General features: G+C 35.4%; 1 protein-coding gene across 2 annotated transcripts in view; it reads left to right on the top strand.

The window, feature by feature from the left end:
- Bmpr2 (bone morphogenetic protein receptor type 2) overlaps positions 1-13,193 on the top strand; it is a 212,612-nt gene that overhangs the window by 152,240 nt on the left and 47,179 nt on the right. For both annotated transcript variants that reach the window (XM_087206265.1, XM_087206264.1), the window contains exons 4-5: positions 9,931-10,041; positions 10,917-11,008. In XM_087206265.1, coding sequence (XP_087062391.1) covers positions 9,931-10,041; positions 10,917-11,008 — 203 coding nt within the window. The remainder of the gene's footprint in view (positions 1-9,930; positions 10,042-10,916; positions 11,009-13,193) is intronic.

The following is a 13,193-nucleotide window of genomic DNA, read 5'->3' as shown; positions in this document are numbered from 1 at the left end:
TATATTTACTCCAAAATATTTAAGAAAGCAGGAAAAATGTACACTGTATTATAAAGAACATTTTATGTTGCATAATGGCTCAAGTTTTTAAAAAAACATTTAATTGCCAGGTATTCATTTGCCTCTTTTCCAACTTTACCATTCCTGTACTAATAAGGAAAACAAACTAAGTTTAGATGGTTGAAGAAGACAAGGAGTTCAGTTGAATGTCTTGTTTAGATATCTCTAAAATATTCAAAGAGAAATATAAAATGTATTCGAGTTGGATCCCCGGTACCCCCCCCAAAAATAAATAAAATAAACAATATTTGTTTAAGGAATTCTGTACATATGTGGATTTATTAATATAATTATTTAATCTACATTATTTCAGGTGTCAGTCCAGCTAGTATATCCGCACATCTAAAGAGATTGTCCTGGGATACATATTTCTTCCTGGCCAGTTCAACAGTTGAGTCAAGGTGAAAGTGAACTTCATTCCCTATGTTCAGCTTCAAAAATTATTCAAAGTTATCAAGTGTCAGGTCCTTACTGTTATTTAGATCTTCAGTATTTGACTCTACTTTTAGTTCCTTAAAGAACATCTTCAGTTAGGCCATATGTAGAATGTACTATCCACATTTTTATCCCAGTAATATCGTGGTTTATCTGTATCTGTCCTTGCTATAGTTTAGATCTAGAATGTCCCCTCAAAGCCTCTGTTTAGAGACAGGGCTTTTTGGATGTGATCAGATCACAAGGGCACCATACTCATCAGTGAATTGATCCATTCTTGGCTAAAGGTGTTGCTAGGAGGAGGGGACTGGTTGGAAGAGGTGTGTCACTTGGGGGTTTGCCTTTAAAATATGTATCTCCCTATCAGGCTCCTCTTTCTTTGTACTTCTTGGCTGCCACGAGAGCAACTTTCCTCTGTCATACCCTCCATGCTACTTTTGCATTGGAGCCAGGCAACTATAGACTGAATCACCCAAAACAGGGTCCATATTAAACCCCTCCTCCTTAATGTTATAGGTGTCAGATATTTTGTCCCAGCAGTGGGAAAGCTAACTAGTACAGAGATTAGGAGGAGGCATCATTCAAGGCTCCCTTGCCTCTTAAATGAGATAAAACCAGCACTTAGGTTCTTTTGAAGCATGTTTAAACCATACATCCTACAACTTTTGTCTGTGGCTCAACTATCAATTTTAAGATTGGCTATTGTCACCGTAGCTATTTAAATTTTTCTTCTTAGGAGTAGAACATACAATGACTACAAAACCTACTACATTCTACTACAGAGTAAGATGGATTTTTATTTAGATTATTAGCCTCTTAAAAAAAAAAGTGATATCCACAAAGAATTTGGTCCCATTTATTATAATGCCATTTTTGTTAATTTGTAGAACAAAATTTGGATATTTTACAGAAGAAAACCTACTTGATTATATATTTTTAATGTCAGCCTTTGTAATCTGGAGAAATCATTAACAAAGTCACCAACATCTAAGTAATGCTGAACAGGCTGCTGTTTGAACACACACACACACAAGGCGTGTTCTTTGACTTACAGCTACATTCATTCTTACAGGAATGTCTGTAGTGTTCTTGTTTGCTTCAGAGTCAGCCCTTAGCTTCTGCTCATAAAGAGCATCTCAAGCATTTTGATTGCATTTCAGGCACATCTGTCTGCCTGTGTGGATTTTTAGCAACCCCACACTTTGCAAAACAGGTTAACTGGTCTTCAAAAACAGGTTTTACCGAGTTCGATCCCCAGTACCAAAAAAAAAAGAAAAAAACAGCTTTAAAATAATTTCTTCCCTCTCCTTTGTTTATCTCTTTAGTTTACTCTAAAAAAATCATTTTGAGGAATCTCCACACTGATTTCACATTGGTCTCACCAGTCTACACTCCCACTAACAGTAGAAATCATTTTAAACCGGTGTAATCCTAGCACTAGGGAGGCTGAGTCAGGAGAATTGACATGAGTTTGAGGCCACCCTGAACTCTACATAGCAAGACCCTGTCTCAAAAACAAACAAACAAGAAATCATTTTTTTTTATCCTGATATAGATGATTTTCCAAAATGTATGTACCCTAATAAATTTGAATTAGTATGTGTCTGTTTTATTACAATTATTTTTTTAATAGTGGGGAATAAGAGAGCAGAGGATACTAGCTTATATTTTGGATAAATCTCTTAATCATTTAATACAAACTAGGATTCAAACCCAACGCTATTGAAATAGATATGAAATCGACAAGATGCCTGTGATGGGCTTAGTTTTTGTAGATGAAGGAAAAAAGTTTTGAAACAATGATTTATTATAATTTTGTTTGATATACAGTTTAAGTAGAATTTTTGTTTATGTAAGTATGTATCAGATTACCAACAGTTCTAAACTCACACGTTCATAATAGCTGAAACCCTCAAATTAAGATGCTGGAAGATAATTCTTCATTGATATCAAAGCAGAAATACTCTGTACCCAGCTGATAAAGGGCATAGCTCATATATGAAAACCAGTATTACAGTGTGGACTCGTAAAGAATAAAAAATAAATTGTTTGGTTGGTGAGTTTCCCTCTGCTTAAAATAAAGATAATGCACATATATTTTTAAAAATTTAGATATATATTACATATGTAATCTAAATTAAATATATATCACCCAGATCTTTACTAGCATTTTAATGTATTTGCTTCTGGTCTTTTATATGTAAAACATTACATATAAAACATGGACGTTAAAAAAAACCATAGACATTGGCTGGGGTATAGTTTAATGGTAGAGTATGTGCTTAGGTTCTGGGTTCAATCCCTAGCACGGAAAAAAAGGGGGAGGGGATATTGTGCTAAGTGAAATAAGTAAAACATAAAAAGACAAATATATGATTCCAGATATCATCTATATTCCTTACAGAATAGACATGTTCATCATTTCACCATCATAGTAACAAATACCTGAAATAAATCAGTTTACAAAGAGAAAAAGGTTATTTTGGTTCACAATTTTGAAATTTCTAGTCCATAACTGGTTGGCCCTGTTGCTTTGGAGCATGTGAGAAGCAGCATATCATGGTGCAGAAGATGGCGAGAAAAACTGCTCATTTGGTGGCTGGAAAGTGAAAAAGAGGAAGAGACCAGGTCCCATAGTCACAGTCGCAGTTGCAGTCACAGGCACATCCTCAGTGACCCAAGACCTCCCAGGGGTGCCAAGCTGGGGACTAGGCCTTTAACACGTGGGTCTATAGGAGGCACTTATATAAACTGTAGCAGTAGACAAATTCAGGAGTGGAGATTAGAAGTTACCAGGGTCTGGCCAAAGAGAGGAATCAGGAGTTACTGCACCATGGTTACAGTTTCTGTTTGAGCTGATGAAAAAGTTTTGAAAATAAGGTAGTAGTAATGACTGTACAACATTGTGAATATAATTATTATCACCCAATTGTACACTTATAAATGATTTAAAAGGCTAATTTTTGTCATATATGTTCCACCATAATTTTTTAAATTTGTGCAGTATACAGAAAATTGAATTGTATACTTTAAATTGGTGAGTTGTGTAGGGTGTGAATTATATCCTAATAAGGTTGGTTTAAAAATTCAGCAGTAGTTTAGATTGTTTACAAGTGATCTATCTAAAGTATAAGAACACAGAAAGGTAATCAGTAACATTGGGGGGAAATATACAAATAATACCTATATTGCTATCAGATTAAATGAACTTTTAAGTCATCAAACATTACTGGAGACAAAGAACATTACTTCATAGCAACAAATACTCAATTCAACAGAAAGATAAGACTATTTAAACTGGGCATAGTGGTGCAAGCCTGTAATTCCAGCACTCTGGAGGTTGAGGCAGGAGGATCACCTAGAGTTTTCAAGGCCAACCTGGACCACATAGTAAGTTTGTCTTTTTTTTTTTTTGTACTCAGGATCAAACTCAGGACCTTGCGCTTGTGAGGCAGGCGTGGCCGCTTAGCTAAATCCCCAGCCCCCATAATGAGTTTGTCTTTAAAAAATCTATTTAAGGGCTGAAGATTTAGGTTAGTGGTTCTGGTGCCTGCCTCACAATTGCAAGGTCCCGAGTTCGATCCCTGGTACCAAAAAAAAAAAAAAATTAAAATGTCTATATATTTAGTAATAAAACCTTAAAACAAATGAACCAAAACTGATAGAAACAAAAGAAGTAGACAAATTCTTAATAATAATGGAAGATTTAAACACATCTTTTTAGAAATCAAAACAATTCAACAAACAGGTAGAAGATTTGAACTAGTCAGTGAAATGTTCACAAGGCAAAAAACTGTAAGTAACCTAAATTTTGTTTTTAAAGATTCTTAATGAAATGTGACAGTACTAAGTGAAAAGGAGCAGATTGAATATAGTAATTCCAATCTCATTTAACATGCTGTATGTAGATTGGAAAAGTGTAGCACTTTGTCTTTGGTTTTTCGGTTTGCTTATAATGTATGTATGTAAGATTTTCTTTGCAGTTACTCTTTTTATTGTTTGCTAATGATAATAGTCAATGGATTGATTCCTCTCATCAGTTTTGGAAACGTCTTATGCCTTATCTCTTTTAAGATTTATTATCACTATTCCCTATTTTTATCCTTCTATGTGACTCTGATAGTGTGTATTGTAAATTAGGCCATTTTGGAGTCTTTGTTCTTTTTTTCCTCTTTTCACTTTATAATTTAGTGTAGATAATTTCTGTTTATATGTATTCGGGTTCACTGATTCTTTTGTCAGTTGTATGTTCTATTAATCACATCAAAAGAATTCTCTAGGTCTGCTACTATGTTTTCTAGCATTTCCATTTGGCATTTTTAAACAATTTCTCTCTCTCATCAGACACTGCCCCCTATTAACTTAATGTGACTCATCATTTTCATTGTATTCTTTAACATATTTATCATAATTACTTTGAAATCTCTAATTTTATCATCTGAGATGTTGCTGGATCATTCCTGAGTCTATTAACTATTTTCTGTTTTAATCATACACCTGTATTTTCTTGCTTCCTTACATGTCTTTTTATTTTTGGTTGAATACTGAACAGTGCAGATAAAATCAGACTAGAGTCTGAGGTAAATAATACATATGTTCAGAAATGTCAAGCTATTAAAAAAGGACAGGAGAGCTAAAATAATATAGTCTGTAGCTGAGCTGTTTCTGGGCTTTATTGTTACCTTGGTTTGATTTGGTTCACCATCAGTTTCAAATGATTTGAGGGCAAGATTTGGGATTTGGGTGCCTGGAGAAATTCTCTCGGTTCTGTTTTGCTCTCAGGATTCAGTAAACCTATACTATGGCATTTTAAGAAAAGCTCTCTCAACTTTTCACTCTGCCCAGCCTCAGGTGGATACAGTCTTATAATCAGAGAGGACATGAAATGCTCAGAGGGTTTGTCTCAGTTTTCCTGGCCTGGCCTCAGACTTTGAGTAACTGCATGCCTACACCTCAAGGTGTTTTCTCAGTTCTCCTGTCCTGCCTCCGAAGGAGTGCTTATTGAAAGCCAGTTGAAAAGCACTGGCTGGTATTTGTAAACTCTCTTTGTGCCTGGGGTCCCTAGATACTCTGTATTGTCTTGCCAGACTTAGAAGTAACCTGTAATAATGTGCATATGTTCAGTTGTTTCCTCCTACTTATCTGCAGTGGTATTCTCCTCTACCCAGTCCTTCACCTAGGGTGAATGAAACACAGTTCTGGAGCTGGGATTCCAAGGTGAGATGACAGCCAGGTTGGTGGGGGGGCTCTTTTCCTGGCTTGTAGATGGCCACCCTTCACCTTCACATTGTGGAGAGAAAGGGAGCAGGAAGGAGAATGGAAGGTTGGAAGGGAGGAAGAAACAAGGGGGAAAGGCCTCTCCAGTATCTCTTTTTCTAAGGCACCAGTCCCATCTTGAAGGCCCTCACCTTCATGACCTCATCTAAACTTAATCATCTTCCAAAGGCCCCTTCTTCACATCCCATTACATGAAGAGTTTGTAGCTCCAGCATATGAATTTTGGAGAGTGTATACAGTTCAGCCCTAGCACACACTATGCATGATATTAATAGCAGGAAAATTGGGAGGGGGAATGAATAGGTGTATGGAAACTTAAGAACTTTCCGGACAGTTTTTCTATAAACCTAAAATTACTTTAATAGAATAAAATCTATCAATGCTAATAATAAAGGTAAGATGAAATTGCAGAGTTAAATTTGAGAGAGATTTAAAAATAGATGAAACTTGTCTACTGATGTAATAGAGTGCTTAATGTGACAACAAACTATTTCAAATCCACCTTCACTATGACCCCATTGGGTTTTTCTTTTCCTTTCTTTGAACCCTTCTATTTTACTTAACATCAATATTTTTGTTACCTCCATGTTTCTTCTTTTTCTCCTCCATTCTTCATATCCAACCTTTTTTTTCCTCTTTGGACCCTAGTAAAGCACAATGTGGTATTATTTGCTGATATTTAAAGCAAAATACTATGCTTTTTGTTCTTTCTTTGAGAAGTACCTAAACATTAATTTTTTCCCTTACAGTTTTGTTTTTAAAAGACAAAAACAAAATATAGTAGTCTCCATTTATCCAGTTTCACTTTCTGAGGTTTCAGTTACCTACAGTCAATTAAGGCCCAAAAATATTAAATGAAAAATTCCAGAAATAAACATTGTGCACTGTTCTGAGTAGCATGATAAAAATCTAACACTAACCTCCTCCATCCCAGGCAAGATGTGAATCATCTCTTTATTCTGCATATTCACATTGTATATGCTGCCCACCCTAAAGTCACTTAGGAACCATCCCAGTTATCAGATTGACTGTTGGGTTATCATGGTGCTTGTGTTTGAACAATCTTTATCTTATTTAATAATGGTCTCAAAGCAGAAGAAATAGTGATGCTGGCATATTGTTCTAAATTGCTCTGTTTTATAACTCCTATCTCTTATTGTGCCTAGTTTATAAATTAAAATTTATCATGTATATATATGAGATATATCAGATATATATGTATGGAAAAAAATAGCATATACGTTCTTTAGAACATACCACAGATGTCAATGAAGAATGACTATATATATATATATTATAAAATGTCATAATATTTGCAGAAAACCTATGCACACCCTCCTATATAATTTAAATTATCTCTAGCTTTCTTGTAATCGCCAGTGCAATGTAAAAACTGTTATAAGTAGTTGTTATTCTGTATTGTTAAGGGAATAATGATGGGGGGAAAGTCTGAACAAGTGCAGAACACAGACATTGTAGGTCTACCTGCATAGTACAAATAAGACTCGAAGTGACCAATTTTCACACAAGAGCTGGAGACTGAAGATGTATAAAACGTCAGGAAGCTATACCAGGATATGCCTGTGGATTCAGTGTCGTGGTTCAAGCATAGCAAATTGAAGTTTTGCCTTTTGCAAATTTCTGGATTGTTTTTCAAGTTTTTTAAAAAAATTCTTTTATTGGTACATTTTAGGTATACAATACATTTACATTTCTCATTGGGAACTTGTACCTTTACATGATGTATCTTGGTTCTTATTTTTTCCCCATTCCTAGCCCTCCCTTCACCCCCTCCACCCTTCCCTTGTTTCCATTTTTTCCATTCCTCATAATTTTACTTTCCCTTCTTCTTTTCCCCTGCCTCTCCCACTTCCCCCTACCCCTTTGGACCTTTTCTTCCTATTTCGCATTATCAATTATTCATTCTAATCATTGGTACATTTTAGGTATACAATATAATGGCATTCGCCATTGGAAATTTGTACCTTTACATAATCTCTCTTGGTTCTTAATTTTCCCCCTTCCCCTGCCCTCCCTTCAACCCCTCCATCCCTTCCTATTTACAAAGACTTTGTTTCCATTTTTCAATTTTCTCATATTAATTCCATTCCCTTTCCTTTCCCCTACCCCTCCCACTTCCCCTTCCCCTTTGCCCCTTTTCTTCTTCCTATTTCACATTATCTGTTATATCTTTTAGTCCTTATTTACACTTTCAGTTTCTCACACTAGAGAAACTATTCGGTATTTATATATGTGTGTCCTTTTTATTTCACTTAAGAGTATCGCCTCAATGTGCATCCGTTTAGCTAAAAATGTCTCTAATTTCTCATTTTTTATGGCTGAATAGTACTCCATTTTATTTAAAAAACACACATTTTCTTTATCTAGTCTCCGGTTGCTGGGCATTAGGGCTGTTTCCAAATTTTAGCTATTACAAATTGTGCTGCTATGAACATGGGTGCACATGTATCACTGTGGTATGATTCTTTTAATTCTTTGGGGAAGATACCTTTTCAAGTTATTTTGAACCCATGGTTGGTTGAATCTTCGGATGCAGAACCCACAAATAAGGAAAGCTAACTATATAAGGTTCAGTGCTACTAGAGGTTTTGGGCATCATACACTAGGCATCTTGGAATGTATCCCCTATGGATAAAGGCAGATTGGTTATTTGACAGTGTGTTTTAATGATGTCAGCACATAAAATGTTTCTGTATGTCTTATATTAAAGAATCATAAATTAGATTTTTGTGTGTATTTAAGTATTGAAAATTTCTTTTGGGTTTAACAAATTCTGAAATGAGTTATTTTGTGTTAATTGGAGTAAAATTCATATAACAGAATTAACCATGCTAAAGTGAACAGTTCAGTACATTCACAGTGTTATGCAAACCATCATTTCTGTGTAGTTCCAAAACATTTTCATCACCCCACAAGGGAAACTGTATCCAGTAAGCAGTCACTCCCATCTCCCTCTTCCCCCTTCCCTAGCAACTCCTGTTCTGCTTAGTGTCTCTATGGATTTGCATGTTCTGGATATTTAATATAAATAGAATGATAGAATATATGAGCTTTAATATGTAATTTGTGTGGATATACCACATTTTTTATACATTTGTGAGTGTATAAACATGAGTGTTGTTTCTGTTTTTGTAAGTAGAGATGATGAGAGTGAGTAGTGATTCTATGATCATTCAAAAGTTCTTGTTTGCACACCTGTTTTTAGTTCCTTTGGGTGTACACCTAGGAATATATTGCTGGATCTTATGGAAATTCTTTTCAACTTTTTCAGCGCTCCCTAAATTTTCTACTGCAGCTGTACCATTTCATATCCCCACCAGCAATGTATGAAAGTTTGTTTCTCTGAATCTTTCCCAACACTTTTTATTTTCCTCTTTAAAAAAAAATAGCCATTTTAGTTTCTCATTGTAGTAAGATAAGTTTTGGGTTTGTTTGTTTATTTTTTGGGTTTTGAGGCAGGGTCTCACTGTGTTGTTTAGGCTGGCCTTGAACTCATATGGAGCCCAGGCCAGCCTGAACTCACAAAGATCCTCCTGCCTCAGCCTCCTGAGTGCTGCTATTAACAGGCGTGCACCACCACACCCAGCAAGATAAATTTTTATATGTAGTCTTTCTGCCTGTACCTTACTATATATGTTAAAAGTAGGTACAAGTATCCGTATCTTAAAATCTATTCATGACTAATAAGTGTTCTGCAAACTAAAAGTATTTCAGTGCTTCAACAAATTGTTCCTTATTTTTTTTTGGTACTGATGATCGAACTCAGGACCTTGCACTTTGCGAGGCTGGCGCAGTGCCACTGAGCTACATTTCTGGCCCTAAAGACTCTGCTCTTAAACAGTATACCACCATGTCTATACTATTCCATGATACAGATGATATTTCAAGAATTAGGACCAAACCTAACAGGTGTTTTTGTGTTTCAAGTCTATATAAGATAATCTGTATGATTAAAGTATATGTAGTTTATAATTATTGCAAGTTTATTAATTTTTTCTTTCCTTTCATGCAGAAATATTACTGATTTGACCATATATTGATACAGCCTTTCTAAAAGGCAATCTCTGTATTTAACAAAATACTTCTTAACAAAATACTTTAAAAAATGACAGTGTTTCAAAATTTGTTTTCTTTTAGGTCCACCTCATTCATTTAACCGAGATGAGACTATAATCATTGCTTTGGCATCAGTCTCTGTATTAGCTGTTTTGATCGTTGCCTTATGCTTTGGATACCGAATGGTGGCAGGTAAAATTTTTTTAAAATACCACTCATGGTCCTGTAACTTACAAAACATGCTGTTGAATCAGAATTTATTTTCTTTTTATAATCTCTATGCTAAGTGCTAAAAAACACCAAAATGAAATATCTCTGGGTTATACTAGCTTCCATTCTTACCTTCAGCAAAATTTTCCCCCTCGGTTCTTGGAAAAAGTTTCAAATTTACATAAAATACATGTTATGAAGCTTCAGGAGCTATCACATACAGACAGGCAATACTGTTTCATCTAAATCCCCACTCACTAACCTCTTCTAGGCCTCTGTGTTTTTGGTTTTTTTTTTCTTTTAGGTACCGGGGATTGAACTCGGGTCCTTGTGCTTGTGAGGCAGGTGGCGGAACCACTGAGCTAAATCCCCGGCCTGCCTCTGTATCTGTATTATTTTGAAGCAAGTCACAGTACCACTAATAAACTTTAGGCTTAGTGGGTTGTTGAGGAAATCAGTACCCATTCGTTCATTTGAATAACTTCTAATAAAATCTTCTTAAAAGTTTTTGCATTGGGGCTGAGGATTTAGCTCAGTGGTTCCGCCGCCTGCCTTGCAAGCAGAAGGACCCAAGTTCGATCCCCAGTACCAAAAAAAAAAAAAAAAGTTTTTGCATTATTTCTTATGGTTTTAAACTAAGTCACAGTGAAAGTATCTCCAGAATTCAGCTCTCATGCCATTCGCTATTCGTCTTCAAAGATGATTACTAGTTTAGTAAATAGTTTTATCCCTTCAGCAGTTCTTTCTAACTGTAATATAATTTAAAAATGTAATCAAGATCATCATTTTAAGAAAGTCACACATTAGTAAATTCTTTTCTTTTCACACATTAGTAAATTCTTTTCTTTTTCCTGTAGGAGATCGTAAACAAGGTCTGCACAGTATAAATATGATGGAAGCAGCAGCATCAGAGCCCTCTCTTGACTTAGATAATCTGAAACTGTTGGAGGTAAGGTTGTTCTTAGGTTGTGGACTATTATCATTCTTACCAAGTTTCCTGAGTTTCATTTGATAACATTTCTTAAGCTATTTAAAAAGTCTTACTGTGATGTGTTTTTATGATCTTTATTAGGAATGTCTTGATCACTGTGATCCCTAAACTAGAAACTATTAAATAGTAGACATGATAGATTTTACTACATAAAACACTTTAAGAACTTTCAGTTAGGGGAAAAAAATATAAGGAACAAATTTAAAAGTCAAATTTGAAAAATAAATATTTCAATATATAGGAAAGAATTGATAAACAGCTTTTATAACTCAACATGTCAACAGTTCATAAAGAGGGACAAAAGAGATGAATGGCCAATTCATAAATGAGGTGTGGCTAATAAAACGTATAATAAGATGTCTAGCTTACTAGATTGAAAGAAATACCAATTAAAACATGGATTTTATATAGGATTGAGTGAAATATTTCCAAAACATTGCTGATTTCTGTGTGTGTGTGTGTTACTGTGGATTGAACTGAATCCAGGGCTTTTTCACTGAGCTACATCCCTAGCCTTTTTTTATTTTTTATTTTGAGACAAGCTCTTGATAACTCATTTAAGTTGCCTGTGCTGGGCTTCAAGTTGTGATTCTCTTGCCTCAGCCTCCTGGACTGCTGCGATTACAACTGTGTCCCACCACACCTGGCTTGATAAAACCTTTTCAAAGAACAGTCTATGTTAAATTTTAATCCAGAAGTAATGATCATTTTAAAAAACTTTAAATAAATGATGGTAAATCTCCAGTCTGTTTGAGTAAAAAGGGGGAAAATCCTCAGAAGACAAAAATGAAGAGAATAGGTTATATTTTGCTGGTATTTTGTGTACTGAGTTATTTTTTAATTGTATCCCAGATGATGTGAATGTTACATTGTGTCGCCCTAGACTCTGTTCTGGTTTTGTTTGTTTTTAGAAAACAGGTAATGTGGTTGGCTACATACTGCCAACTTGTCTCTTGCAAGTCTTAGTTCAGTTATTTTAACATTAGAGCTAGAAGACTGTTCCATGCCTTCATTGGGTTTTCTCCTCTCTAGCTGTCTCCTTTTCAGAATTCTCTCACTTTCCAGCAGTTCTTGTTGCCTATTACATCCTCTGATTTCTAGAGCAGAAAAATTATAGATTATCACCTTTTAGTGCCATTGCACAGCACTAATTTCAGCCTGCTCTAAAGCTAAAAACCATAAAAATAAGTAGCTCACCCCATGTCATTCTTTTCTTCTAAGAATTGCCTCCTAGGGCTATGTTTGATACTATCGTTATTGCTGATTGTACTCCTTTAGCAAAGGTGATGTAACTGTGCTAATCAGTTCTTCATATATACCAAGACTGAGATTGCCTCCAGGGCTGGGCCAAGTAGGTAGCAACTTCTCATCCCCAATAAATTGAAGAGGTAGGATCTTACAACAGACTCAAAATCCAAAGTCAGCTACACCTGGAAGACATCTCTGAAAAGTAGTCATTTCCTAAAGGTTCTAAGTACTAGCAATAAAGCTAGTTGCCATAGACAATTTACAACCATCAACCCACGAATTAAACTACAAAAGAAAAAAGAGAGAAGAGAGAAAATAAGACACAGAAGAAAGACAACCTCAGACTTTCAGTTCACCAAAAGCAAACCCAGGGAACAATGAAGTAGAACAATCCGAAGCCCACCCACCTGGACTCGCTGAAATGGTAGCAGGAGAAATAACAAAGAAAGAAGATGAAGAAGGCTTTAGGAAAAAATCAAATCAGAGATAGTTTCTGAGATAACTACAGAAGTAGTGACCATAGTGAAAGACATGCTTAGTGACTCTAGAGCAGATACAAATAAAAAAAAATGAAGGAGCTTAGGAAAATGATGGAAACCATGAATGCCCAGCATAGGAAAGCAATGGAATCCATGAAACAGATTCAAACATATCCAAGAGGGCTGAGGATTTAGCTCAGTGGCACTGCACCTGCCTCGCAAGCTCAAGGTCCTGATTTCAATCCCCACTACAAAGAAAAAAAACCCAGATATCCAGGAGATTAAAATTTCCACAAAAAGTATACACAACAGAATGAACCAGTGTGAGGACAGAATATCAGATATAGAAGATAGGATTGCGGTTCGTGATAATGAAAAGAAAGATTTTTTTTTTTTAATTGCGTGGTTCTGTTTAT

The sequence above is a fragment of the Heterocephalus glaber genome, unplaced genomic scaffold (genome assembly GCF_053883595.1).
Source record: "Heterocephalus glaber isolate CG9 unplaced genomic scaffold, H.glaber_assembly_v1.0 deba00000621, whole genome shotgun sequence".
NCBI classification, from domain to species: Eukaryota; Metazoa; Chordata; class Mammalia; order Rodentia; family Bathyergidae; genus Heterocephalus; species Heterocephalus glaber.
The sequence above is the reverse complement of the archived record's forward strand: the minus strand, read 5'-3'. Positions and strand labels throughout refer to the sequence as shown.